Source organism: Camarhynchus parvulus, chromosome 8 (genome assembly GCF_901933205.1).
Source record: "Camarhynchus parvulus chromosome 8, STF_HiC, whole genome shotgun sequence".
Taxonomy (NCBI): domain Eukaryota; kingdom Metazoa; phylum Chordata; class Aves; order Passeriformes; family Thraupidae; genus Camarhynchus; species Camarhynchus parvulus.
This window is the reverse complement of record NC_044578.1, coordinates 2360588-2383948: the sequence shown is the minus strand read 5'-3', so window position 1 is coordinate 2383948 and position 23361 is coordinate 2360588. Positions and strand designations below refer to the sequence as shown.

The 23361-nt window shown below is 46.1% G+C and overlaps 1 protein-coding gene across 7 annotated transcripts in view; it reads right to left on the bottom strand.

Moving 5' to 3' along the window:
• Positions 1-120: 120 nt before the first annotated feature.
• Positions 121-23361, bottom strand: part of DOCK7 (dedicator of cytokinesis 7) — a 96892-nt gene continuing 73651 nt past the window's right edge. For 3 of the 7 annotated variants that reach the window (XM_030953686.1, XM_030953689.1, XM_030953691.1), the window contains 17 exons: positions 22917-23013; positions 20571-20667; positions 19626-19760; positions 18867-19019; positions 18246-18404; positions 17887-17987; positions 16946-17138; positions 16283-16426; positions 15381-15512; positions 14787-14801; positions 9508-9633; positions 8593-8682; positions 7571-7807; positions 5763-5906; positions 4874-4980; positions 3747-3914; positions 121-2467 (listed from right to left, as the gene is read on the bottom strand). In XM_030953686.1, the coding sequence (XP_030809546.1) occupies positions 2425-2467; positions 3747-3914; positions 4874-4980; positions 5763-5906; positions 7571-7807; positions 8593-8682; positions 9508-9633; positions 14787-14801; positions 15381-15512; positions 16283-16426; positions 16946-17138; positions 17887-17987; positions 18246-18404; positions 18867-19019; positions 19626-19760; positions 20571-20667; positions 22917-23013 (2141 nt within the window). In that variant the 3' untranslated portion in view covers positions 121-2424. Of the gene's footprint in view, positions 2468-3746; positions 3915-4873; positions 4981-5762; positions 5907-7570; positions 7808-8592; positions 8683-9507; positions 9643-14786; positions 14802-15380; positions 15513-16282; positions 16427-16945; positions 17139-17886; positions 17988-18245; positions 18405-18866; positions 19020-19625; positions 19761-20570; positions 20668-22916; positions 23014-23361 lie in introns of all 7 variants that reach the window. The other 4 variants (XM_030953687.1, XM_030953690.1, XM_030953692.1 and 1 more) reach the window with 2 other exon arrangements.

Genomic DNA, 23361 nt, shown 5'->3' with positions numbered 1-23361 from the left:
ACATCAACTGTCACTGCAGGCTTTGAGCATGCCCTGGATATATTTCACCTTTTTCCACTACAAATTAATTTATTTACAGGAAAACCCCTAAAAACTTCTGCCTAGTTAATTCTGCAATACTTAATTTTTACTACCTTTTATTATAATGTTGTATAAACATGGAGGTTAAGTCAGGAAAAATCTCTTTTAGTGCATTTTCCATGTTAGGTTTGACCTCTGAATGTTGTACAGGCCTTGATTTTGCAGCATAAAAAAACCCTGCAATGACAAAATACACTTTCCCTTTTCCAAAGCATTGTATCATAATAATAAATAATTTCAGAGTCAAAACCAAGAAAAAGCTACATTACAAAAATATGAGTAATCTTACCTTGCGAGGGCAGCCCAATCCCATTACAGAATGCAAGTTTTTAGGCTTTGCTGAATTTCAGCCTGCAAATGAAAGTTTATTTTTCTACACCTAGTGCAAGACTTTTATCTTTTTCACTCAACTGCAGCATCAGGAATGTTCCAAGGAAACAAAATACCATTATTTACACCAAAATAGGATGTCAGGAAGACCCAGCTGCCTTCCATCATCCCAGCGCAGCCTGGGAGGAGATTCTTTGTGGCAGCTGAAGAGAAAACAGCTTCAGCTGGAAGATGCTGAATGAAAAGAATGAAAACCCCTCCTCTGGCACAGGGAGAGGGACTGGGGGTGGATTTTTGGGATATTCACTCAAGCACCACTTGCCACCCCCTGAACTTGTTGCTTGTAACTCCTGTCCTGGAGCAGGACTGCTGCAAATTAAAGTTTTATCCTTTCATGGCTCCTTGGATTTGTTTGCACTGTGTAAATATTTTTAATGCCTCTTCCTGTAAATCTCTTCCAAAGCCCTTCCCTCCTTCCTTCATATTTTCCATTCTGAGACTCCCTGACTCCTGTAGCACCTCCAAGGCCTTGTCAGCACCCCTGGGCTTTGCAAGAGCCTTGGAATATCCATGGAAAGTTTGGAGTTTTCCTTCTGCAGGGAACTCCATGCAGGTGTGAGACAGAACCAATTCAGGATTATTGTGTTCCAGGGAACCTTCCAGAGCCTGGCACACAAAGCACCCCCACTGTGCAGCTGCTGGGATGACAGAGCATGGGAGAAGTCTCCAATAACCTAAAATAAGTAGCAGGAAGGGAAAAAAGACCCTTCCCACCCTAAACTTTAGTGCTGCTGCAGAAGGGGGCCACTTCATGTATAAACCCATTTTTCCTTCTATTTTTTTTTATATATATAAAGAGTATGTTTATCAAATTCAGGCTTTGTGTGTATATCTGTATTTTATGCATACTTAGGTGTTTATGGAGAGAGAATAAATGTGTTTAATCACACACCACCTCTTCCAGGGGACTTTGTTCACCACAGAGAGGAAAAATATTAAGGACAAGATTTAGGAGTTGTGAACTCAGCTCCAAATCTGATGTTTCCTTGAAGTGCAGTGTTAGACCCCAAAATATCTGCTGTAAAACACATCTTTCTTCACATAAACAGCAATGCAAAGAATGCCTTGTACCCTTTTAAACTGTGACACCATTTTAGGGTTTTTTGCCCTGTGAAATTAGGCTGTAATTAAAAAATTACATAAAATGAGTTTAGTTCCATGGACACTGCTAATTCCAGGGGTGAGGAGATGCTGGCACCTCCCAGCTGGTGGAGATGTCCATGAACACACACAAGTGAAGCTGAAACTTCCCCTGCTGGGCTGAAGGAGGTGAGGGGGTACCAAGCTGTGCCTCCACCTGCTGCTGGCTACAGGTGCAATTATTTTTTTTTATGTTTGCAGCAAAAGAACAGGGATAATAAACAATCAGCACTCTGTTAATTAATGTTACCATGACTTACCTTGCTCTGAACCTTTTCCCCAAGGATGCTGAGCCCTGAAGTCCAATGCACAGGGAATTAAAGTGTAAACATTCACATATTTAATAGTACCATCAAAATAACCATCAGCATCATCACTACATTAAAAACTTCCAAAATGCATTTGCGTATGGTCCTAATATAAATTAAATATAGGAACTAAAAGTAAAATAAATTTAACATTAGGTAATGCTATAAATAAAGGTAAATGCGTTTAGTGTACCTTTGAGTCATAAAAATGCCTTAAAAAACAGGTAAGTTTACAGCTCATCACCAATACTCTGGATACCACTGCCATGATGGTTTTTTTTTTCTTTTCAAACATTGAGAAGTCTACATTTGACATTTCAGAATGATTTTTTGGCCACTGAACACTTGGATGGAGGAAGAGGTGTGTGGGATGTCCAGGATGAAGTCCAAGTTTTATTTCACAATAAAACTTCTTTGATTCCCAGCGCTGATAACAAGGCTCTTTTTCTTTTCAAAACCTTAATTTTTTAAGTGCTTTTTTTTTTTATTTTGGTTTTTAACTCGTTTAGATTTCCATTTTGCGAAGGCTCATCCTGCTGAAGGAGTCTCTGAGGGAGAGAAAATACAATGATGAGCTCAGATTTTCCATGGTGAAATAAGAAGCCTCACCAGATGAATGACTCTGAATTGATTTCCAGTATTTCCTAGAGCTGGTTACAACAAAAATTAAATCCACTGGCATTAAAACTCGTTGCTTTTCCAAGGAATTGGGTTTGGGTTTGTATCTGGGATGATCCAGAGCACTGACAGAAAGTTTAATTCCTGTGTACACACAGAAGCAGCACAAACACCTGCACAACTGAAACCTTATTTAAATCTTTCAAACACATCCCTAAAGTGGAATTTGCCAGGAATACTTGGAGTTGGACTCAGTGATCCTTGCGGGATCCTTCCAACTCAGGATATTCTATGATTTTCAGGGTATTTTATGTCATACCTGTATTAGGCTGGTTATCTGATCAGATAATAATTACCACACCAAAAGCATTTGCAGGGTGCCTGGCTGGGAGGGAAGCTCTGGTATTCCCACCATGCCAGCCAGGAAAATTTGCCAGGCAACAGCTGGGACACAGAGCTGGGGAGAGCTGCAGCATCCCAAAGCTGGGCAGGGAGGGAAGGGACCTTCCTGCAGCACTCCCAGCCAGAAACCCCCTGAGTTCAGCTCCAGGAACATCCAGCCTTGCCCTGCTGCCAGGGAACTCCACAGGGCTCACAGATTGCTGCTGGGAACCACTCCTGGCCCTGTTCTGGGAGCCACAGCCTGGCTGGAAAGTGGCTGTACCCCAAATCCCCTGCTCATCCATGAGCTGCACATGGAGGTTTTGGTCACCCCAAAGCTGGAATTGTTCCAGATCAGGTTGGAGCAGCCTGCTTTGGCAGGGGTGGGACTGGATGGTGTTTAAGACCTTTCCAACCCAAACCCTTCTGTGATCCTGTGATTCCCTCTGGGATTTTTATGTCCTGTCTCACACAAACCCAATCTCCAGCTTCCTGGTCTTCCAGCACCAACAATTTCCCCCCCTGGAACGCCTGATCCCATTTTCATCGGGAATAAAGTCCTGCCATGCTGAGGGTGGTTTTGCATCTAAAAGGAATGGGATGCAGGATGGAAACAAACAAAAAACTGACTGTCCTAGCTGAGGAACAAAAGGAACATTGCAAACACCACCTACCACAGCTGCTGGGAAGGGAATGTGCTCTCAGGAGGGACAGAAGGGAACAGGGATGGGCTCAGCCAGGAGAGCCAGGACTGAAAACAAACGGATGGCACAGGAGAGAGCCCTCAGTTTCACACCCTGTGCCCCGAGAGGAACCCCAAATATGCACCTGTGGCACGTGACAGGCAGCACTGCCTTGTAGAGCTGTGGGATCTTCCTGTTGATCAGGGGCTGCAGGGCCTCCTTGAGCCGGTGGTAGTTGCGCTCCAGCTCCCGCTGATATTCCTTCTGGTCCGGCCCGATCAGGCTCTTGTTCTTCCTCAGGGCATCCTCACACCTGCAACACAAACCCTCTGAGAGAGAGCTGGGCACGCAGAAACAGCCCCTTGCTGCAGGTCTGTTCATCCAACGGTACAAAAACAGCCACTGTCCCTCTGGGATCACAGGGAATACCCTTTGTCTTGGCTTTTGGTCATCAGGGCTCAGCTGAACCACCTGGTGTCCAGGGGGCAAGGAGAGGGTGTCACATCTCCTATTTCCAGAGTGACCACTCCTTTTTTATTGTCATTTACCCTCCCTCCAGTTACATTTATCCTCTCTGAAGAGAAATGAAAAGCTCATTTCCACAGAGCCACTTCCAGTCCCAGAGGATTTAAAGATGGATAGAATCAGGAGAGATTAATAAATAGCAGCCTGGGATGTTCATCAAGAACTCTCCTGCTTGCGAAGATGTAATTTAAATAAAGGGTAGGAAAACAACTGTATCAGTAAATCCATTTATTTCACAGGGGAAAGCTATGCTTCCACTGGATCTATTTGCTCACAGGTTTTTCATTTCAATTATTTTGGTGCTTTTTAAAATTTCTTGGTGCTATAAAAGATGCTGCAGTTTGCATGACTCAAGGAAAGTAGAGCAGCCAGCACATTTCTCCAGGGAATTGTGCCAGCATCCCTCCACTCTGCTTGGAGAAATTCACTTCAGAAGGAAATTTCATCTCCTGGCCAGCCCAGCAGTTCCTCCTGACTCTGCCAGGCTGAGAGCTCTGGCCTGTTGTGATTTTTCTGGGACACTTCACAGCTGAGCTGGGATCAATTCCTCCCTGCTGAACAGCAGGGCCACGAAGCCAGGGAGCAGCAGCACCAACAGGGAAGGGCTGGGCAGGTGAGGAAGGAGCTGCACATGGAAGCTGGGAGGTGGAGGGACAGCAGGACAGCCCTGGGTCACTGCATGTGGCCCTGCTGGGGTGGCAGCAGCAGCCTCTGCACCTGGCAGTGCCCTGGGAACCCTTTCCATACCTTTTGGTGAAGTCCTTGAAGCAGAGGCGGAGTTTGTTGTGGTGTCTGAAGAGCTTTGGATCGTTGGGGATTTCAGACAAGAAAACTTGTGCAACTTCTAATGGTCCCTTTAGGAGAAGAAGGGGCACAGTGAGTTTCTGGGAACTGTCTGTCACATCCAATCACTGGAGAAAGTTCAGCCACGTAGAAAACATCCACAAAACACAGTATTTCCTTACACAAAGCATCCTGAAGAGCTGCAGCTGGGAAATCTGGTGTAAATCACCAACCTCAGTGACAACTGAGTTGCCTTTGGGCCTTGCTTTGTTTTATTTAAAACTCTGCTTTTGGAAAACAGTGTGAGAAACTGCACAGATTCTCCATTTGTTTTCCTTTATAAGGACTCCTGACAAAGTTTGCTCAACTCACAACTGAGGCAAAGTTTAAACAATGCAGATGGAAGCCAGGGAGTGTTTGCCAGCACCATAAACTCAACCCAGCACTCAGAACTGCAGCTGATTTTTGTTCCAGCTTGTGCACTGTGCTTTACTCAGGCTCCTTCAGCTTTTCCTCAGTTTTTCTCCACTGCTTTCCATTTTGTTGAAAATCCACAGCAGGACACGATCCTGCAGAGCCTGGCTAACAAAGGGAAAGTTCAGGGAAGAGGAGCAGGCAGAAACAACTGCAAGTGCCAGGAAGGAGCAGTAACTGAGGGAGGGATGTTTCTTCCCAGTTTCTTTCCACATTTTCCAGACTCCTACTCAAATAGCAAAATCACTGGGAACAGCTGGCCTAGCCCTACCCTAAGTGACCTTAAACACATGCCACAGACTGAACAAATTCTAGGGGGATTGAGAAACAAGGCCCAAGGCTGTGCACTGCAGAGCCCAGCTGGGACAGTGATCCTCACCTGATTCACTGTGGTACCTACTGATCCCTGCAGCACCATCTGCAGCATCTTGGGGTCTGCAGGGTCTTGGTGGGTGGCAAAAGCCAATTCCTGGGTTTTCTTCTGCATGTCCTCGATGGCGACCTCGATGGGGGTCAAAATGATCTAAGCAAGGAGCCAGAAGAGGATTTTTGTTATGGCTGAGCTTGGCAACCAGGCACAGGCCCTCAGCATCACCCAGGCCACAGTGTGGTGGTGTTGGAACCTTGCTCACTGACAATTTCAGACTTTCTGTGCTGACAGGCACTAACCCCCAAGAGAACATTACATCTGACCTAAAACCATAAAGAAAGCTTCCAAAATTAAATAATAAGACTAAGATTATAAATATATAATTTAGATAAAAGTACATAATATCACATAATAAAAAACTTAGAATTTAAAAATTTAAAAATATAATAAAATATATAAAACTATATATAAAAATTTTGTTATATATATAAACAATATATATAAAACAAAAACTAATCCTTCTTCTTCACCTTCTTCATAAATTTAAATATTATATAATTAAATAAAAAATCCACATTACAAACCACAAATAATGAAATATTAGATTAAAAATAAAAATAATTTAAATATAATTCCTTAATGAAACAATTTATCCTTAAAAACCATATTAGAAAATACAACTCCATTTTTAATTCATTAAAATACTACAAAACTCACAATTTATAAAACTATTATATAAAATAAAAACGAATTAAAAACTAAAAAATAAAATTAAAAATAAATATAAATAAAATAAATTAAAAACTAAAAAAATACCATCTCACACATTTAATAAACAAAAAATAATTTAAAAAAATCCACAGTGTGGCACCACTAAGGGGTGGAGGACACCAACATTTCTGAAACCATCAGAAATGCATCATCTTGGTTCAGTGCCATCAAGATAAGGCTTGATTTTAACTGTGTTTCTGGGCACCCCAGAGCTGTGTGAGATGTTTCTGAGTGGCACTCATGTCCCTTTGGGTCACTGCTCACAGAGTCCCAGTGACCACACCTGATCCTGCCCACCCCTGGAAAATCAGCAAACCTCCATTATCACAGAATGATGGAAGGGTTGGGTGGGAAGGGCCCTTAGAGCTCATCCCATTCCACCCCCACCACGGGCAGGACACCTTCCCTAGACCAGGCTGCTCCAACACCAACCCAGCCCGGCCTGCAGAGCTCTCCAAGCGCCCCTCCATGTACCAGGTGTGGAGGTGGTGGGGCAGACACAGCCCCCAATCAGTCTGGGCTTACTTTGGGTCAAATGGCAACAGGGAGCAGTCCCTGGCAACTCCTAAGCTGTCACGGACATATTTCATGAAAAATTTTTTGGTTAAGATCTTTTCTCCTGAGAAGCTGAGAAGCTTCAGCTTCTCCATGTTTTGCTGCTTCAGAATGTGATTTAAAAAATTGTTTACCCAGCATGTGAAATTGTTTTTTACTTGACGACCAATGACAGCCACCTGTGTCGAAGCTGTAAGCAGTACAAGATTTTATTATCATTCCATTCCTTGCTAGCCTTCTGATGAAATCTTTTCCTCTATTCTTTTAGTATAGTTTTAGTATATAATTTTCTTTTAATATATCATAAAATAATAAATCAACCTTCTGAAACATGGAGTCAAGATTCTCATCTCTTCCCTCATCCTGGGACCCCTGCAGACACCACCACAATTGGTGACCCCGAGTGAAGAACATTCCCACACTAAGCTGGAATGGAGCTGAAGGAGCCTCCTGCACCACCAGGCCCCATCCTCACCCATCTCCGGCCTCACCTCCTCCTTGTGGATGACGTTGATCCTGGTTTTGATGTAGGGGAAGGCGTGGGAGGTGGTGAGGATGGTCTTGCGCTTGAACTGCTCGTGCAGGTCGCCGTGGGCGCGGCCGTCCAGCGTGAAGGGCGTGCAGTACATGAAGCGCCGCAGGTTGTAGTTCTTGTCAAAGTAGGTGATCCTGTCCTTCATCTCGTACGTGTCGAAGTAGGGCTCCACGTAGGTGATCTGGATGTAGGCCTGCAGCAGGGAATGTGCTCCTCAGCTGGAGCTGTGTCCTCCCAACACCACTGCACAAACTGGGGCTGGGCTTTGCCTTCAGAAATCCTGCTCACGCTGGAGGGACCCAGGTGCTGCCACTGGTTTGTGGGCTGGGTAAAGCACAGCTCACTGTCCTTCCCTTCTCATGCCTTTCACATCATGGAATCATGCAATGCCTTGTGTGGGAAGGAGCTTAAAGCCCATCCAGCCCACCCCTGCCCCAGGCAGGGACACCTTCCCCTAAACCAGGTGGCTCCAACCTGCTCCAACACTTCCAGGGATCCAGGGGCAGCCACAGCTTCTCTGGGCACCCTGTGTCCACCACCTCACAATGAATTTCTCCCCAGTACCCAATCTAAACCCTTCCTTGCAGGTCATGCCCTGCCCTGTTTCCCAGGCCTGCTCCTGCTCTTTCTGCTGCTCTTAAAGGACGTGGCACAAAGGTGACAAAATGCTGCAGCTGCACAAAAGCCAGGGAATGGCCCAGCCCCTCCTGCCTTGCACCCAGCAGAGCAAGGCCAGCACAGCCTCTGTCCTTTCACCTCCTCCCTTCCCACCCACCACTACCAGGGCAGGGAAGGGAATGGCCAATCCTGCATCCCTTGCTGGAATTATTTTCCCAAACTCTCCTCCCCAGGCAGCCACAAAATGCTCAGTACATGGATTTTGTTGCCCACGTGGTGAAATTCAGGGCAGAATTTGTCCCACTGCATTTTCACCCATTCAGGACCAGTCCTACCTCACACCTGCCCTTGTGCCCTTACCTTGTTGGGATCAAGTTTACATTTGTCCACAGGGTTTGAGTCCTTGATCACTTCCAGCACATCTTCCCCAAACCGTTCTCCATAAAACCCCTACAACCAAGGAGAAAGGAAAAAAACATCAAATGCAGCCCTGGTGGGGGCTGGGGGCCAAAGGCACATTCAGGGCAGGTGAAGTTCCACATGCCTTTGGCAGAATGGGATCTGCTGAACCCAGGAGAATTCCAACAGTCACATTCCAGAGCAATGGGACAAAACAAGCCCTGGAAAGCAGGAGGGCCTTCCAACAGTGCCTGGTTCTGAACGAGGTATTTGGGCTTGTTTTGTGTCTGTGTGCAACTAAAATGGGTCAGTTTGGGATCCACTGGTGTTGGAAATAGAATGTTTAAATTTCAGTTAATGATTTTAATTAACATTTAAATTAATTGTGTTACTCATAACCTATATATATACAAATTATAAATACTGTGATATTCCTAAATTGCTCTCAGCCAGCATTTAGGAACGTTGTCATAACCTACTTTTGTGGGAGCACAGCCTGGGAAAATTAATGGAGCTTTAAGTTTTGATAAACCAGCTCTGCTGGGCTTCAGTGAATAAAGCTTGGGAGAGAGATGAGGCTGGACACCTGGAATGCAGAATTCATGCACCACAAGGGTATCTTGGAGAAACCAGAAGATAAAGAAGAGACTAAAGATTCAGTCTATGCCTTGGGAAGACCCTACTGGAGGAGAAAGATAATGGGAACTCCACAAATTTTCAGGGAGAGCCTCTGATCAGGGAATTCCTCCTCCTCACACAGCAGGAGGGCAGGGGACACCAGCCGCAGCTCTCAGACACCCAAACTGCTTCTCTGAGGGGCTGTTCCTGTGAAACAACTGATAGGATGCAGTTAAACTTCCAGTGAGACCCTCTCACCTCCAGCCGATGGGAGATTTCAGCCAGCTTGGTTATTGCAGGCTCCTTGTAAACAAACTCTTGCTCATCCAGGTCTCCAAACTTAGTGCCATAAAAACCAACTCGGAAGTAGGTGCCAAACATCCTCTTTCCATCCTAGGGATGGAGAAACAAGAAGTTATTTCAGGGTGGAGACACGCACACCCCCAAGCACAGCTGCACGCAGGCTCCTGAATTTATGCAAAAATGAAAAGAAATTATAAAACAAGAGAAAAAAAATTAGAAAGAAAGAAGGGAAAGAAAAAAAAAACCACACCTGGAATTCAGCATGGATGCATTTAGCAGCAAACACCACAATGGAATTATAAACTAACATGGAATTCTATGGATCAGTTACGACCATTAGCCCAACCCTGCAATGACTTCTCCCAACCCAGGAGGAGCCTGGAGGTGCCAGCATGGAATTATGGAATGGTTTGGGTTGGGAGGGACCTCAAAGCCCATCCAGTGCCACCCCTGCCATGGGCAGGGACATCTCCCACTATCCCAGGCTGCTCCAAGCACTGTCCAAGCTGGCCTGGGGCACTTCCAGGGGCAGCCACAGCTGCTCTGGGAACTGGAGACTCACCACCCTCACAGGGAACAATTCCATCCCAACATCCCACCTAAATCTAATCTCTTTCAGCTTAAGAAGCATCAGATCTCTCAGAGGCAGCCAAAGGCAAATAAATCCTATTGTTGGAATCATTATCTGAGGCTCTCCAAAGCCTGTGCAGAGACCCTGCAGGGGTCAGACACCCCTGGAATCACCCAGCATGGATTCCCCCCAAATCCACCCTCCAGGAATTGCAGGGTTGGGCCCAAGTCAATGTCCAGTTCACTCACACACACACACACAAGTGCTCTTGAACCAGCATTCCAGCTGGAGGTGTTACACTCTCTACGAACTGCCTAGGAGAGAGGGCCAAAGTCACTCCTGGTGAAAGCAGATGCAATCCTGTGCCATGTACCTGCTTCCAGGGGAGCCAGTGGTGAATTTGGCCCCGAAACGCAACAAAAGGAGAGAAACAAGAAAGATTTTTTGCTGGAAAGGCAACGGAGAAAATCTGATTAAAAGAGAGAGAGAGAGAGAGAGAGAGAAGAAAAATGCTTTAAAAATTAAACACACCTTGCTTGTGTTAAAGAACTCACGCTGCATGCACAAACCAGGGATGCCTTTCAGCAAGAAACTCCAAAATGTTCACCTTTACTCTCGTGACAAATGTGATGCAGTAAAGGACACTCAGGGTCCCTGAGCTGGGTTAGGGTTTGGCTTCAAACAGCCCTCACAGGTGTCCTGGCTGCCAGGTTTTATTTTAGTATTTTGCTATGGCAAAACTGATCTCTTGTGGTGATGGTGAACATGATCTACGAAGGCAAAGAGGATAAATAAACCAAACTAAAATAAAAAAAACCCTTCAGGCAAACTCCAGATTGCAAAAACCACTGGCAGAGCCACAGCCTTCTCCTGGCTGGAGGAAACTCTGGAGCACCCACCTGGAGGTGCCTGAGGGCCAAAAACTTCCACTTCAGAGCTGAGCTCTGCCCTCCTGGAGGCACTGGGGTGAGGAGCAGCCCTCATCCCAAAAAAGCAACACCTGGCTGTGCCCAGGCTCCCTGGACCCTGCTCTAGAGCCTGTCCCTCTGGGAATCCTCCTGCAGAGAGGGGCTCTTCTCCAGCCCCACTGAATTCCCCATGGCTTTCAGCACACCCAGGAGCCCAGGAGCCCTCCCAGGGTGGGAACTCCAGCTGCAGAGCTGCTGCTGTTTCACTGGATGTTGCCACTTCCCTGGACTCCCTGCCTTTGTGCAGTGCCCATCCCTCTGGATCCATGCAGGATTGAGCTACTGAACCCTTTTTTCCTCATCACTACCTTTTCAAAGCCACAGTTTTGGGTAACATTATCCACACTAAAATCCCTCAATATTCAGCATTTCCAGCTTCCATCTCACTGTCACAGACAGAAGGCTCTGACTCCAGGGCTCCTTTCTCCAAGTCCTTCCCAAGGCAGCACCTGGGGCAAGGTGGGGTTGGAACCTCATCTCTCTAAGGTCCTTTCCAACCCAAACCATTCCATGACTCCGTGTCTGCCTGGGGGGAGCTGCCACAGGGATCAGCTCCCCAGAGCCAAAGTTTGTGGGATCCTGCCCCAACCCTGGCACTGGGCGATTAAGGACACACTGATTTCTAATTCATGAGCTGTTTCCTCCCTCCTGGGCCAGGGGTTTCCAGGCTGTGAAGCACTTGCAAGAACCAGATCCCTACAAGTGAGTTTTTGCCATGGACACCTCTGCCCAGGCAGACCCTTGTTACAGGCAGGGTAAAAATGATAAGGGAGGAAGAGAATGCTGTCTGCTGATCAGCATAAATCCCTGAGGAGTCCTGCTGGCATTTACTAAATGCAAAAAATAAGAGTTTTGGGGAGCCCCAGGAGTGGCAGAGCTCAAGGGAAGCCTGGTGAGATTCCCTGTCCCTGTGTGAGGTCAGCTCCCAGCTCATCCCCATGCTGCTCTGGCTCTCCCTGGTAAATCCAGACACTGAATCCCAGTAAAAGGGATCCTAGAGGCAGCAGTGAGGAGCATGGCCAGCCCCTGATGTAACTCTTGCTGGAAATCTGTGCCTGGAGACAAGGGAATGGGAGCAAATCCCTTTGGGGAAACACTTCCAGACCACTCCAGGCCTGCCAGGGACATTCAGGAGCTGCCACTTCCCTGGGATCATCAGCTCCATGCCTGGCACTAGGGACAGGGGATGGCTCTGTACTGGCATCTCAAACTCAGCCAACACCAAACCACTTCCCAGCCACAGCAGGGAAAACTGAACAAATCATTAAGTGCTCTGTGGTCTTGTTTCTGGCAAGAGCTAAAAATGCAGATATGAGGGAGGAATTATTAAAAGCATCATTATCTCCTATTATTTTATCAAAAAATAATAGGATTTGGGGAGGAGAAGAGAATGAAGGTGAACACTGAATAGCCATCACACAACTGGCAGAGCAGGTAACAGCCACCATGACTTATGAAGGTTCATGATTTGTTATTATGCATGGTAAATACCTTTCCAAATTGCTGGGAATAAAGTTTTGGGGTTATCTCTTGCACGCACACAAAAAGCTTTGCCAACAAGACTTGGGGGGAAATTAAAGATAAATCTGATGCAAGAGGGATCATTGCTTCCTCCTCCAGGACAGCAGCAGCTGCCTGAAGGGTGCAGGAACAAAGCAACTCCTTCAAAATGCAGAATCCAACCCATCTTTACCAAACTCAGTACTGTTATTTTCCTGCTCAATTTTAACCCAAGGTCCTTTGCAGGTGTTGCCAACTACTACAAGTCTTCCAATATTGATTTTTTGGGAAAGAATCAGCTCCTGGAGCCCTGTTATCCACTAGCAACCTCCCCATGCACAGCTTAAAAAGAGTTTTTAAATTCTTGTGGCACAGCATGAAAAGATTTTTTCTTAATTTTCCTAATTGGAAAGCAAATTAATAGAATGAATTCAACATTTATTCCATGAATAAGCACACAAAGCCCATCAGTTGGTGTGTTTAAGGAGAGCTCAGGAATCCTCTGGTGCCAGCCCCAGGACACTGCAATGCTTGTAGTTGGCAACACCACATCCCTTGTGCCATGGAGGGGGGTGCTGCTGTTGGCATAGCTCTTTGCTAAAATGAAATTGGGGGTTCCACAGTGTAAAACAAAAAAAAAAAAACAAACCAAAAACAAAAAGGGGAGGTGGGGAAAAAGGGGCAGAGAAAGGGAAAAAAAATTCCACAAGTAGGAACTTACCACAACAGACAATAGTAAGAGTGGGGAGGAGGGTCAGCAACCAGGGCGATAGAGGAGAAAACAGAAAGTATTTAATTAGGGAAATTCCATAAAACAAACAAGCAGCAAATTGGCAGCAAATAAATTTTAAAATTAAAAAAAAAAAAGGGGGGGGGCGAGCATCCATTAAAATATTTAAAATAAGGGCAGGGGAAAAAAGGGCAAAACATGCAACAAACCTGAAAGCTACAAAGCACAAAGGTCAGAAAAAGTGTGGCAATGAAGGAGCACGATGACAGACGAGAGCTGAACCCACGGTGTCTTTTACCATGCAGTAAAACATGACCAAGTGGTGTTAGAATCATAACCAATGGCAGGAGTCTCTCCAGGGGTCGATTTAGGGGCAGAATAATAAAACAGATGCTCACAGGCCTTGTTGGCTTGAACACATTTACATCATTTCCACACCTAGCACAGGTTCTCTGCTGGGCTGTGTCTCCCTGGACCTTTTCCATGGGGACAAGGGGATGATTTCCAGGGCCAGCCCTGAAGTGTCAGGGTTTATTTTAAGCTGCTCAATTTCCATTTTTTGCCAGGCTGGAATTGAAACTGACATTCAGACATCACCAGCCTTAATTATGTCCCACAACACCAAAGGTTTTTTTGTCTCAGCCTCGCTTCAGTAAATGTGTGGTGGAAACCTGGAGGGAGGTGGCCCAAAATGAGCTGCCTGATCCATAGAAAAGCAAAAATAAACTGAAAAGATGAAGCCTAAACAAAGAACATCATATTCACAGAGCTTTTTAGTGCTTTCTGAGACTTCTCCATGCTCATGCACCCACTGTGCCAACTGGACTAGGGCTGGAGTCAAAGTGGCCCTGCAGATCATTCAATTGCTTTGTCCATTTTTAACCCAAAAGCGTGGTTCTCGTGGCGTGTGTTGCAGAACTGTGAGCACACAGCCTCCTCAAAAACCCAGGCAGCAAAACTGGCCCCAGTTAACACAACTGAGCCCTTTTACTGCCAGATAAAGCCCTACATGGATTGACTGAGAAGAGAAGGAAGCAGTTTCTCCTCTGAGATCAAAGGTGCACCTGCAGCAAACCAGGTTTGTGTTTGGTACCTCTGAGCATTGGTGCTTAAATCGACCCCTGTGGGTGGGGTGAAAATATGGTATGGAGGGATGATTTTCTGTGTCAATGCTGATGGAAAGAAATATAAACAAATTATAAAAACAAACTAGTGATGATACAGTGGCTCATTCACCAAAGAACCTCATTAGTGGAACACGTCAGCATCCATGCACTACCTACAGCTGCTTATGAAGAAATTCCTACTACAACCACGGTTTATTGGGATTTCTTTGGTTAATGAATTGTTTTAAACAGCAGACAGCAACAGAAACACCCACAGCTAGCACATGTGGGCAAGCGTTGGCGTGAGTCATCTGGAAACTCAATTAGTGTTCTTTGCTAACTAAGATGGAGTTACCTACCTCCCAGCCAGTACTCTGTGTGATAAAAAGTAAAAAGGGCATGTCACAGAAACCAAAAAAAAAGAGTTTCAAAGGCCAAAACATGACCAGCAATAAGCCTGCAATGGTCTCAATGGTTCTAAGTCATCATGCAACCAAAGCAGCCTCCTCTGGCCCAGCACAGCCAGGCCCTCACAGCCCTTAATTAAGCTGGTGGCTTTTGCACCATCCAAGTTTGGAAAGGTTCCTTCAATTCTTTAACCATCACATGAACAAACAAATAAACCCCCCAGCACTTCTGGATGTTACCTACCAGGCTAAAGGCAAGGTACAGTGGGTTTTCCCAGCATGCAAAATACAGTTTAAAAGAACATCTGAAAGGGTAAACTGGAATTTTTAAGTCTTGGATAGTTCTGAAGTTACCACAAATCTTGGTTTGTGATGTTCTCTCATTTTAAATTCCAGAAAAAAAACTGTTGATGATCCTTGTATTTACCATGGATCATCATTTGACAATTCTCTGGAATCTGAGAATAATGGTTTTTCATTTTCCTTGCACTGAGCATTTGAAGTTTCTTCACAATTCACCCTGCAGCTGAAAATTCAAACCATTACCTGGTGAACAATCTTGCTGAATGCTTCCTGCAGTTTACCATGAATTGTAGACAACTTCTTGGCATCTCTGTTGGCTTCATGAATAGGAATAAGGACTTTGTAAACCTCATTAACTGCTTCATACATGCCAGCCTACAAAAATAAGGCCCATCAGATTGCTCCATCAATTCAACAGCCAGAATTACACACACAGCATTTAAATGATGAAACTGCAAAATGAAAAGGTGACTGAGACTCCATTGTGGGATAATCACATCATTTCTTCAAATGTACCCAGAGATAAATGGAATAAAATCCTCAGTTACCCCTGAAATCAAGAGCCTGGTGCATTACACCTTGCTGTCAGTAATTAGGATCATTAACATAACCAATCCTGGGATATTTCGGATGGACATAGGCACCAGAGCAAAACAAGCTAAACAGGATCCTAACCAAACCTATGAGCATTCAATATGGAAAAGCTGAAGCGCACATTTCAGCTCCTTCTGTTCAGTACATCTTCAGCCTGTGTGACTTCTGCATCCCCTTCTGGCACCCCAGAAGAGATGGACTTCGGAAGATCCCCAGGATCTCTCTCCTGGAGTGGGTCCAGCCCATTGTGGGCAGCCACTGCACAGAGGGGCTGAGCAGGAACTCCAGGCTTTTGCTCTGGATTTACTGCTACTTGTGCTTAAGCCCAGTGAATGACACTTCATGTTGTGTCTTGGGAATTAATTCACTCCTTTTCCTTGGTTTACTCCAGAGGGCAAATCAGGCTGTTTTAAACAATTAAAACTCCAATTGCTCTGTGCAAATTAAGCATTTACAATAGAATTATACACTCAGAGAGAAAACATTTTCCTTCCTACTGCCCAGCAGTGTGAGGCTGCTGGAGAAGGGAGGTAAAGAAATGAGTCTTCTACCATAGAGAAAGATGCTGCAGCCTGTTCCAGCAATCCCACCAGACCAGCTTCTGTAAAATACTTCCCAGAACAGATTCCTTCTTCATCTGGGGACACAACATCATCAGAAACTGCTGACTCTTCCAAAACATTGGAAGATATGTTCTGGGGAGATACAAGAGATAAAAATATGTTTACTCAATTCAAACAACACTCAACACTTTCAATACTTTGAAAGACAGTTGATTTGCAGTCAAATCCTGGAATTTGTGTAGAGGTGGCTTTCTATTTTTGTGGAGTATATACGTAAAATATGGCTTTCCATTTCTATAGAGTATATACGTAAAATATTGCTATTTTTGTAGTGGATATATATAAAATACATCTATTTTTGTGGAGTGTTTATATGTAAAATATTGCTATTTTTGTAGTGCATATATAAAATATATCTATTTTTATAGAGTATATATGTAAAATATTGCTATTTTTGTAGTGCATATATAAAATACATCTATTTTTGTAGAGGATCTGTATAAAATACACATTCCTCACAGAGCAGCATCTCATTGATGCAACAAACAGCGAGCATGTTTTGAGGATGTAAGCACAGAACTCCCAGCACATGGAAACACTATTTAGCTCAGCAGCAAAGCCCAGAAACCCCTTAGGGAGGATGATGCCCACCTGGAATGTCACACAGCCCACAGGGAGGTATTTCCTGTCCTCCAGCATGCTCAGGTACTCGGCCACCAGGGCTGCAGAGTGCACCAGGCACTGGGCAGACTCGGCGTGGTTGCTCCTCTCGGAATGTTTCCCTGCCATGTTCTGCAGCCACGTCAGCCTCAGGTCAGGGGAATTCTGGTAGCCCTTGGCAATCCTGAAGGGAGACAAAACCTCTGTGCTTCCATGTCCTTTCCTTCTGAACCAGCACAGCCCTTCAGCACGGCTTTTTCACACTGTATTTAGTCACTTCTGCTTAAACACCAACCCCCTTGGTGCTCTGGAAATCCCTGAGACAAGAAGCTGTTGAGATGGGAAGTCACCCTGAATTATAGATTTCTGAGCCAGTAGTGGTGGGTGAGCAGTGGGTGATGCTGAAGCTCCTGACCAAAGCCCATGTTTCACCTGAGATTAGTGGCAATCCAAAGGTGTGGCACAATCAGAGCACACCTGCCTGGCTCCCTACAGCAAAACCCCTCTGCTGACCACTAAGAAGCCCTCAGGGCCATTTGTGCAGACAGCAGCATGGAATTTGGCACTTGGGAGCTTAACTTGGCTCTGGAATATCTTTTGCACATGGACACCATTTGGGGCAACCAAGTGCTGGAAGAGCCCCCAAGCTTTCCCTGAAGCAAGCAGGGAGAGTTCCCTACTCAGGTGGAAGATGAGATTTTCAGGGATGGCTGGGGAATGAAAACTACTTTTATCCAAGATAAGCTGCCCAAATGCCAAACAAAACCTCTCAGCACCACACTCAAACACAACAGACAGGCACATATTGGTCTGTGAGCAGTGAGACTCACCCTGGCCCACAATCAAGTCCTGTAAGTGCCCAAATGTGCAGCATCTGAGCCCAAACCCATGTGGAGCACTGACATCTCCTGTCCCTACAGTGCCAACTCTACCTGTACATCAGGTCAATCAGCATTTCTGGATCTTCCTGGTGCTCCTTCATTTTAACTGTGTCTGACAGGATCATATGGAGGTTGAACACTAAATCCTGGACCTGTGAAAAATAGGCTGCTGTAAAGAACTGGCAATGGAAATTGAGCTACCATTGTTATGTGAGGAACACAATCACTCTGAATCTTTGCATCTTGTCAGAACTAATCAAAAATCTGAGTTTTATGTGATTAGATGATTAAAAAAACGAAAACCCAAACCCTTTCCAGGGAATGCCTGCAAATTCCAGTCCTAGATGCAGGTTTAGGCACAGCCTGGTAATGAATTACATATTGCTTGCCTTGTGGTTTATGTCTTTTACCTGGTCAGGAAATGTTGTCTCCCTAAGTTCCAGATCCTCCTCAGCATATGTCAGAATAGTCTTGAGGGAACGCCGCAGGAATTCTTCATTGAAGTTCTGGGATGTCCCCACCAGGGATGAGAGGGACATGGTCACCTGCATCTTCACTCTGGCAAAGTTCTGCAACAGAGATGTTGTTATGGGATTTCAGCAGCCTGCAGACAGTGCTTTGGTTAGGGCACCCTCCTCCTGACCTGACAGAGAAAAGAAAACTGAAGTTTTGCAAGAACAGCTGTCTCAGAGCAATTATTAGAATAAACCTGCTGCAGCCGAACATTAAAATCTGATGATTATTTAGTTCCAGATAAAGGTTTTCCTGCAAAAATATTAATGTTGTCTGTTTGCACATGGTCTCCTCTCACACACCCTGAACAGGATGATGCTCTCATGAAACATCCTTGATCCAGGATGGTTTTGGTTTGGTCAAGCCTTAAAAACTGGAATCCCATTATCTGTGCTGTCAATCCCCTCACAGCCCCTGGCCAGAAGCAGGGTGTCCCCCAGCTGTGTGGGGGACTGCACCCACAGCCAGCAGCCCCAGCCCCGTTATCTGCAATAACCCAGGGAGAGCAGCAGACTCACGTTCCCGATCTCGAAGTTCTGCCTCATGAGGAGGTACAGGGAGGCACTGGCGTGGGACCTGATGGGGCCAATGCTGCTGCTGCAGTGCCTCAGGAGCCTCAGGCACAGGTCTGCACACTGCTCTGTCTCCTCCTCAAACAGCAGCTCAGGGAACTGGAAAACAGCAGGGGAGGAAATTGGAACAGGCAGGAATGAGCACTCAAACAGGCAGCAGCGAGGGTGCACTGTAATGAGAGGGAGCCCAAACCCTCTGTTTTGGGGGAATGATGCTCATTTCAATCACTTTACAGTAAGGCAAAACTGGCAGCACTGGAAGGCAACTCATTTTACCTTCCCCTCCAACTTGCTCCCACATCTACACCCTCACACTGATTTACATCACTCCCAAAATCTCAGGCTTAAAACTCTGAGCTTCTCCCCACACACCCACAGAAACTGGGAAACAAATCCTTTTAAAGTGAGATTTGTCCAGCTTCAACCCCACCTGTGCCTTGAGCTCCCCTCTCCCCACTCAGTGCCAGCCAGCAGGAACCCAAATCCCATCCATGGTGTGTGAGCTGCACTTTTTGGTGCAGCCAAGCCCAAAATGCAGAAATGCAGGTACTGCCCATGAAAACCAGGCCAGGCTATGCTGTCTGAAAATTCACACTGCCCAAAATAATAATTGCTTGGGGAAGTGGCCCCATACAAAGGAAGAAACAGCACCTTCCTCCCTCAGTGCGGCTCAGGGGGGGATTTGTGCCCCCACAGGGGATTCACCTTTGAGACCAAAGCTCTCTGCGTGGCAAAGCAGTGCTGGAGGTAAAGGGCACTTTGGTTGCAGGCCATGCTGTGCAGCAGCACTTTGAGCACCCCGCCGAGGATGCTCTCCTTGGACTCCGTCACCGACACGGTCTGCAAAGGGAAACAAGGCTCCATGAGAAACAGGGAAAACAAGACTCCATGAGAAAAATGAGAAACCAAGACTCCATGAGAAAAATGAACCCTCTGCGTGCCTGTCCATGTGGGAGAGAGCAAACAGCTCTGACCAAAAGCCCTTTGCATGGGGAAATGACCCACTTAGCTGGGCCTGCCAAACAGCCCCGTTCTGAGGCAACCCCCAGGTGAGGAACACCTGATCCCTGGATAAAGCAGGTGCAGTGGGGATTCTTTGTCCTCAGTGACACATTTGGGGACATTGTTCTGCTGGAGGGAAAGCCCATAGGTGGGCTGTAGCTGGGTTATTCAGGCACAAATTCAATCCTTGGCATTCCTGGGTCTCTCTGCAGATCAGAGGTGGATTTGGGAAGCATGGTCCTGCCTGCTCCCAGTCTGTGCCCAGGTTCATCTGTACAGAAATCAGGGGACAAAGTGAGTACAGGTCCAGGAGGCTGACCTGGAACCCAGCGGTTTGAGGCAGGTTTGGGAAAAACTGGAGGAACTGTTTGGGATAAGGCAAGATTTGGAAATTTTTACAGTTCATTCCTGAATAACTATTTCTTATACTACAAGGAAGGGAGAATCTTAAAATTCTCAATTTCAAGACTGAAGGAAGGTATTGCAATGTAAAACCAGATTGTTCCAGGCTGGGATTTGGAGAGACATCACCCCCTTGCTGCTGCAGCTGAACAGTTCCCTCAGCACTGAGGCAGTTTTGTTTAACAAAGTGCTGCCTGGCCAGGTGACTGCAATGCCATTACATCTCCATTTTCTTATCAGCCTCACCTGTACAACTATCTCTAGAGTATCCAAAATTATCAGGTTGGCTTCTGTTGCAAGATTCCCATCAATGAGTGCTTCATGTTCTATCTCTGCCCTTGACCTGATCAAAGAAAACAAAGAAATAAAATTACTTCCTGATTTAGGAACAGACCTACATATTTTCCAGTCAAAAATGTTCTCTCACTAGCAGGAAACTCCCAGTTACAGTTTGCATATTTATCACTGGACAACACCACAAAGATATTTCAATGCACCCCCTGAGAGGACAGGAAGGAAAACTCAGTTTTTTTGCAAGTACAGACTTACAGAGGCTTCACGTTCATCATGCTTGGAGAGCTCACACTGCTCTCTGACACTTCACTACTCTCCCAGGAACACAACAACAGTTTAGAAGCCCAGTCCAACCCCAAACTGGCTCAGCAGCATCGTTAGGCATGCGACAGCACGACCAGGAACAGGACATGTGGCTTTATGCTGTGGACACACGGTGGTGCTACACGAGCTGGGAACCTGCACTCCCCCTGGGAGCAGCACAGTGCAGCCTGCCAGGCTGCAATCTTATCTCTCCAAGCAACACTGCATTTAATCCTTGAAGCACAACTTCCCCTCTCAGCTAAAGGACAACGTTTTGCTGTTCCATGCCAGGCACTTGTTTTCCTGGAAAGCCTTGCAGGGTCCAGACACCCACTCACACCTGTAATTCCAGGAATTCAGCACAACCAGCCCCTTCCAGTGGCACCAGCTGCACTGGGCACAGATCCAGGGGTGTACTCAGACAGCCCAACCCTGGCCGGCCCTGCCACAGGTGCCATCCCTGACAGATTTGTGCCAGGCCAAATCCCAGCAGGAGGGTGACCAAAATCCCAGAAAAACACACAGAAAAAGGAAGAAACGATTTGGCTCTTGGAACTGTATTGCAGCAGCCCTTCCCTGCCACACTCCACGTTCTCTGGGAGCTGGCTCACATCCCCAACATCTCCAGGACAGGAAGTTTTGGGACCTGATCCCCCACAAAATAATATCATCTGCATAAAAAGAGAGCTGTGCAGAGCTCTTGGAGTGAAAAGTCTTGTTTATGGGGTTTCAAAGGGCCAGGCTCTACCTACACACACAGGACACAGCAGAGCCAGTCACAGCAAGCAGGGGTTAGAAAGCAGCTCTAGAGAGTTTTATTTTATCTAAGCAGCTCATTTTGTGAGGTGAGACACCATCCTTTGACCATCAAGGAATTCCACAGCTGTTAGATGTGTACTTGAGGTCCTTCTGGGAAGGACAGGACTCAGACCCAGTGCTGGCAGTGAGCTGCTGAGTCTTTCAGGCCAAATTCTAATCTGGTGTGACTCTGGAATTTATATCTACATCACTTCATCAGCAGGGTGAAATACCCTGGGCATTTGGCTTTCCCAATGACTCAACAGGACAAAAAGCCACTACTTGTCATAAGGAGAAATTACATTTTTGCGTGGGACAAAACAACTAAAGGCTGTGAAGAATTGCTTTCTAGTCCAGGAAGAGTCAGTGTCTGCAAGGATAAAACTTGGCCTGATCTCTGTGTGGGCTCTGAGGACCCCATTCCTCAGTTTCTTTAGAGCTTCACTTGGGCTGAGGTTGCTTCCCTAGATTAAGGAACAATTCTTTTGCAGACTACAGGTTGCAATTTGAGGAGACAGAAAACGTGCACAGCAAAGCTCAAACACAACTCCTGAGCCCTCTGGATTAAACCACACCAAGAGAGGGAATTTTCAAGGAAATGGGTGTAATAAGCCAAAAGAGCTCATTCCAGTCAGTTGCACACACACACTGAGAAGTTCTGCCAAGCATCACAAACAATGCTGTGATGATTGAGTCTGCAGATGTACAAAATGGCAATTTGTAAGAACTGCACACCAATGCTACAGTACCTGGCTGGTTTGTGGCTTCTAAAAGCACAGCACATGTGGAAAAACAATCAAAGTGATGGATTAGGACAGGAAAGGAAAGCGAGCTTTGAGAACTCCAGAATGCTCTTATGGAATAAAGGAAATATGACATGAGATATAAATGCTATCTGTGGAAACTCTTAATGGATCTTCCCTCTAAATTACAGCTTAGGGCAGGGTTTTAAGACAGTAATGGATCATATAAATCTCTTTAAATCTGATTTGGAAGTCTAAGGAAGCAAGGGACAGCAGAAAGGCAAGAGTTGGGAGGGCAGTTTGGAGTAAAAGCTATTTGCTTTTTTTTTTTGCAATGCCAGCCCTGTGCATCTGAGGGCTCAAACCTGAGCTGGCAGTGACCCTCTGAGGGGAGGGGGACCCTGCTCTCACAGGCCTGGCACAGGGGTAGAGCAGAAGGAAAAGGCAGAGTTACTTGTCAAGCTTCTCGGTGTTCTGCCGCCAGTGAGTCATATCCTTTCTCCATCTCAGGTTCTCTTGACTTCCAAAGGCACTCCCAGAAGGGCTCCTCTCTGCAGGGAAACAGCAAAACAGCAGCAGTCAGCTGGTGCTCACTTCAGCTGCACAAGCAGCAGCTCCAGATCTGCTCACAAGTGGCAGGTGGCAACAAAGATGATTTTCTGGAGCCTGAGGCTCTGTGGCACTCACCCAGGATGTTTACATGGCCCTAATTCTGTCACTGCTGAGTGGCATGAGACACAGAGAGGCAGCTGAGGCACTCACTGGTGAGAGGAGTCCCTTCCTTGGACTGCTCAAGGAGCCTGAGCGTGCCAACCCTCAGCATTCCAACACTCTGTCCTTGACTGGCACCCAGGAATGCTCTCAGGGTGGTGCCAAGACCCCCCCTTTCCACCTCACAA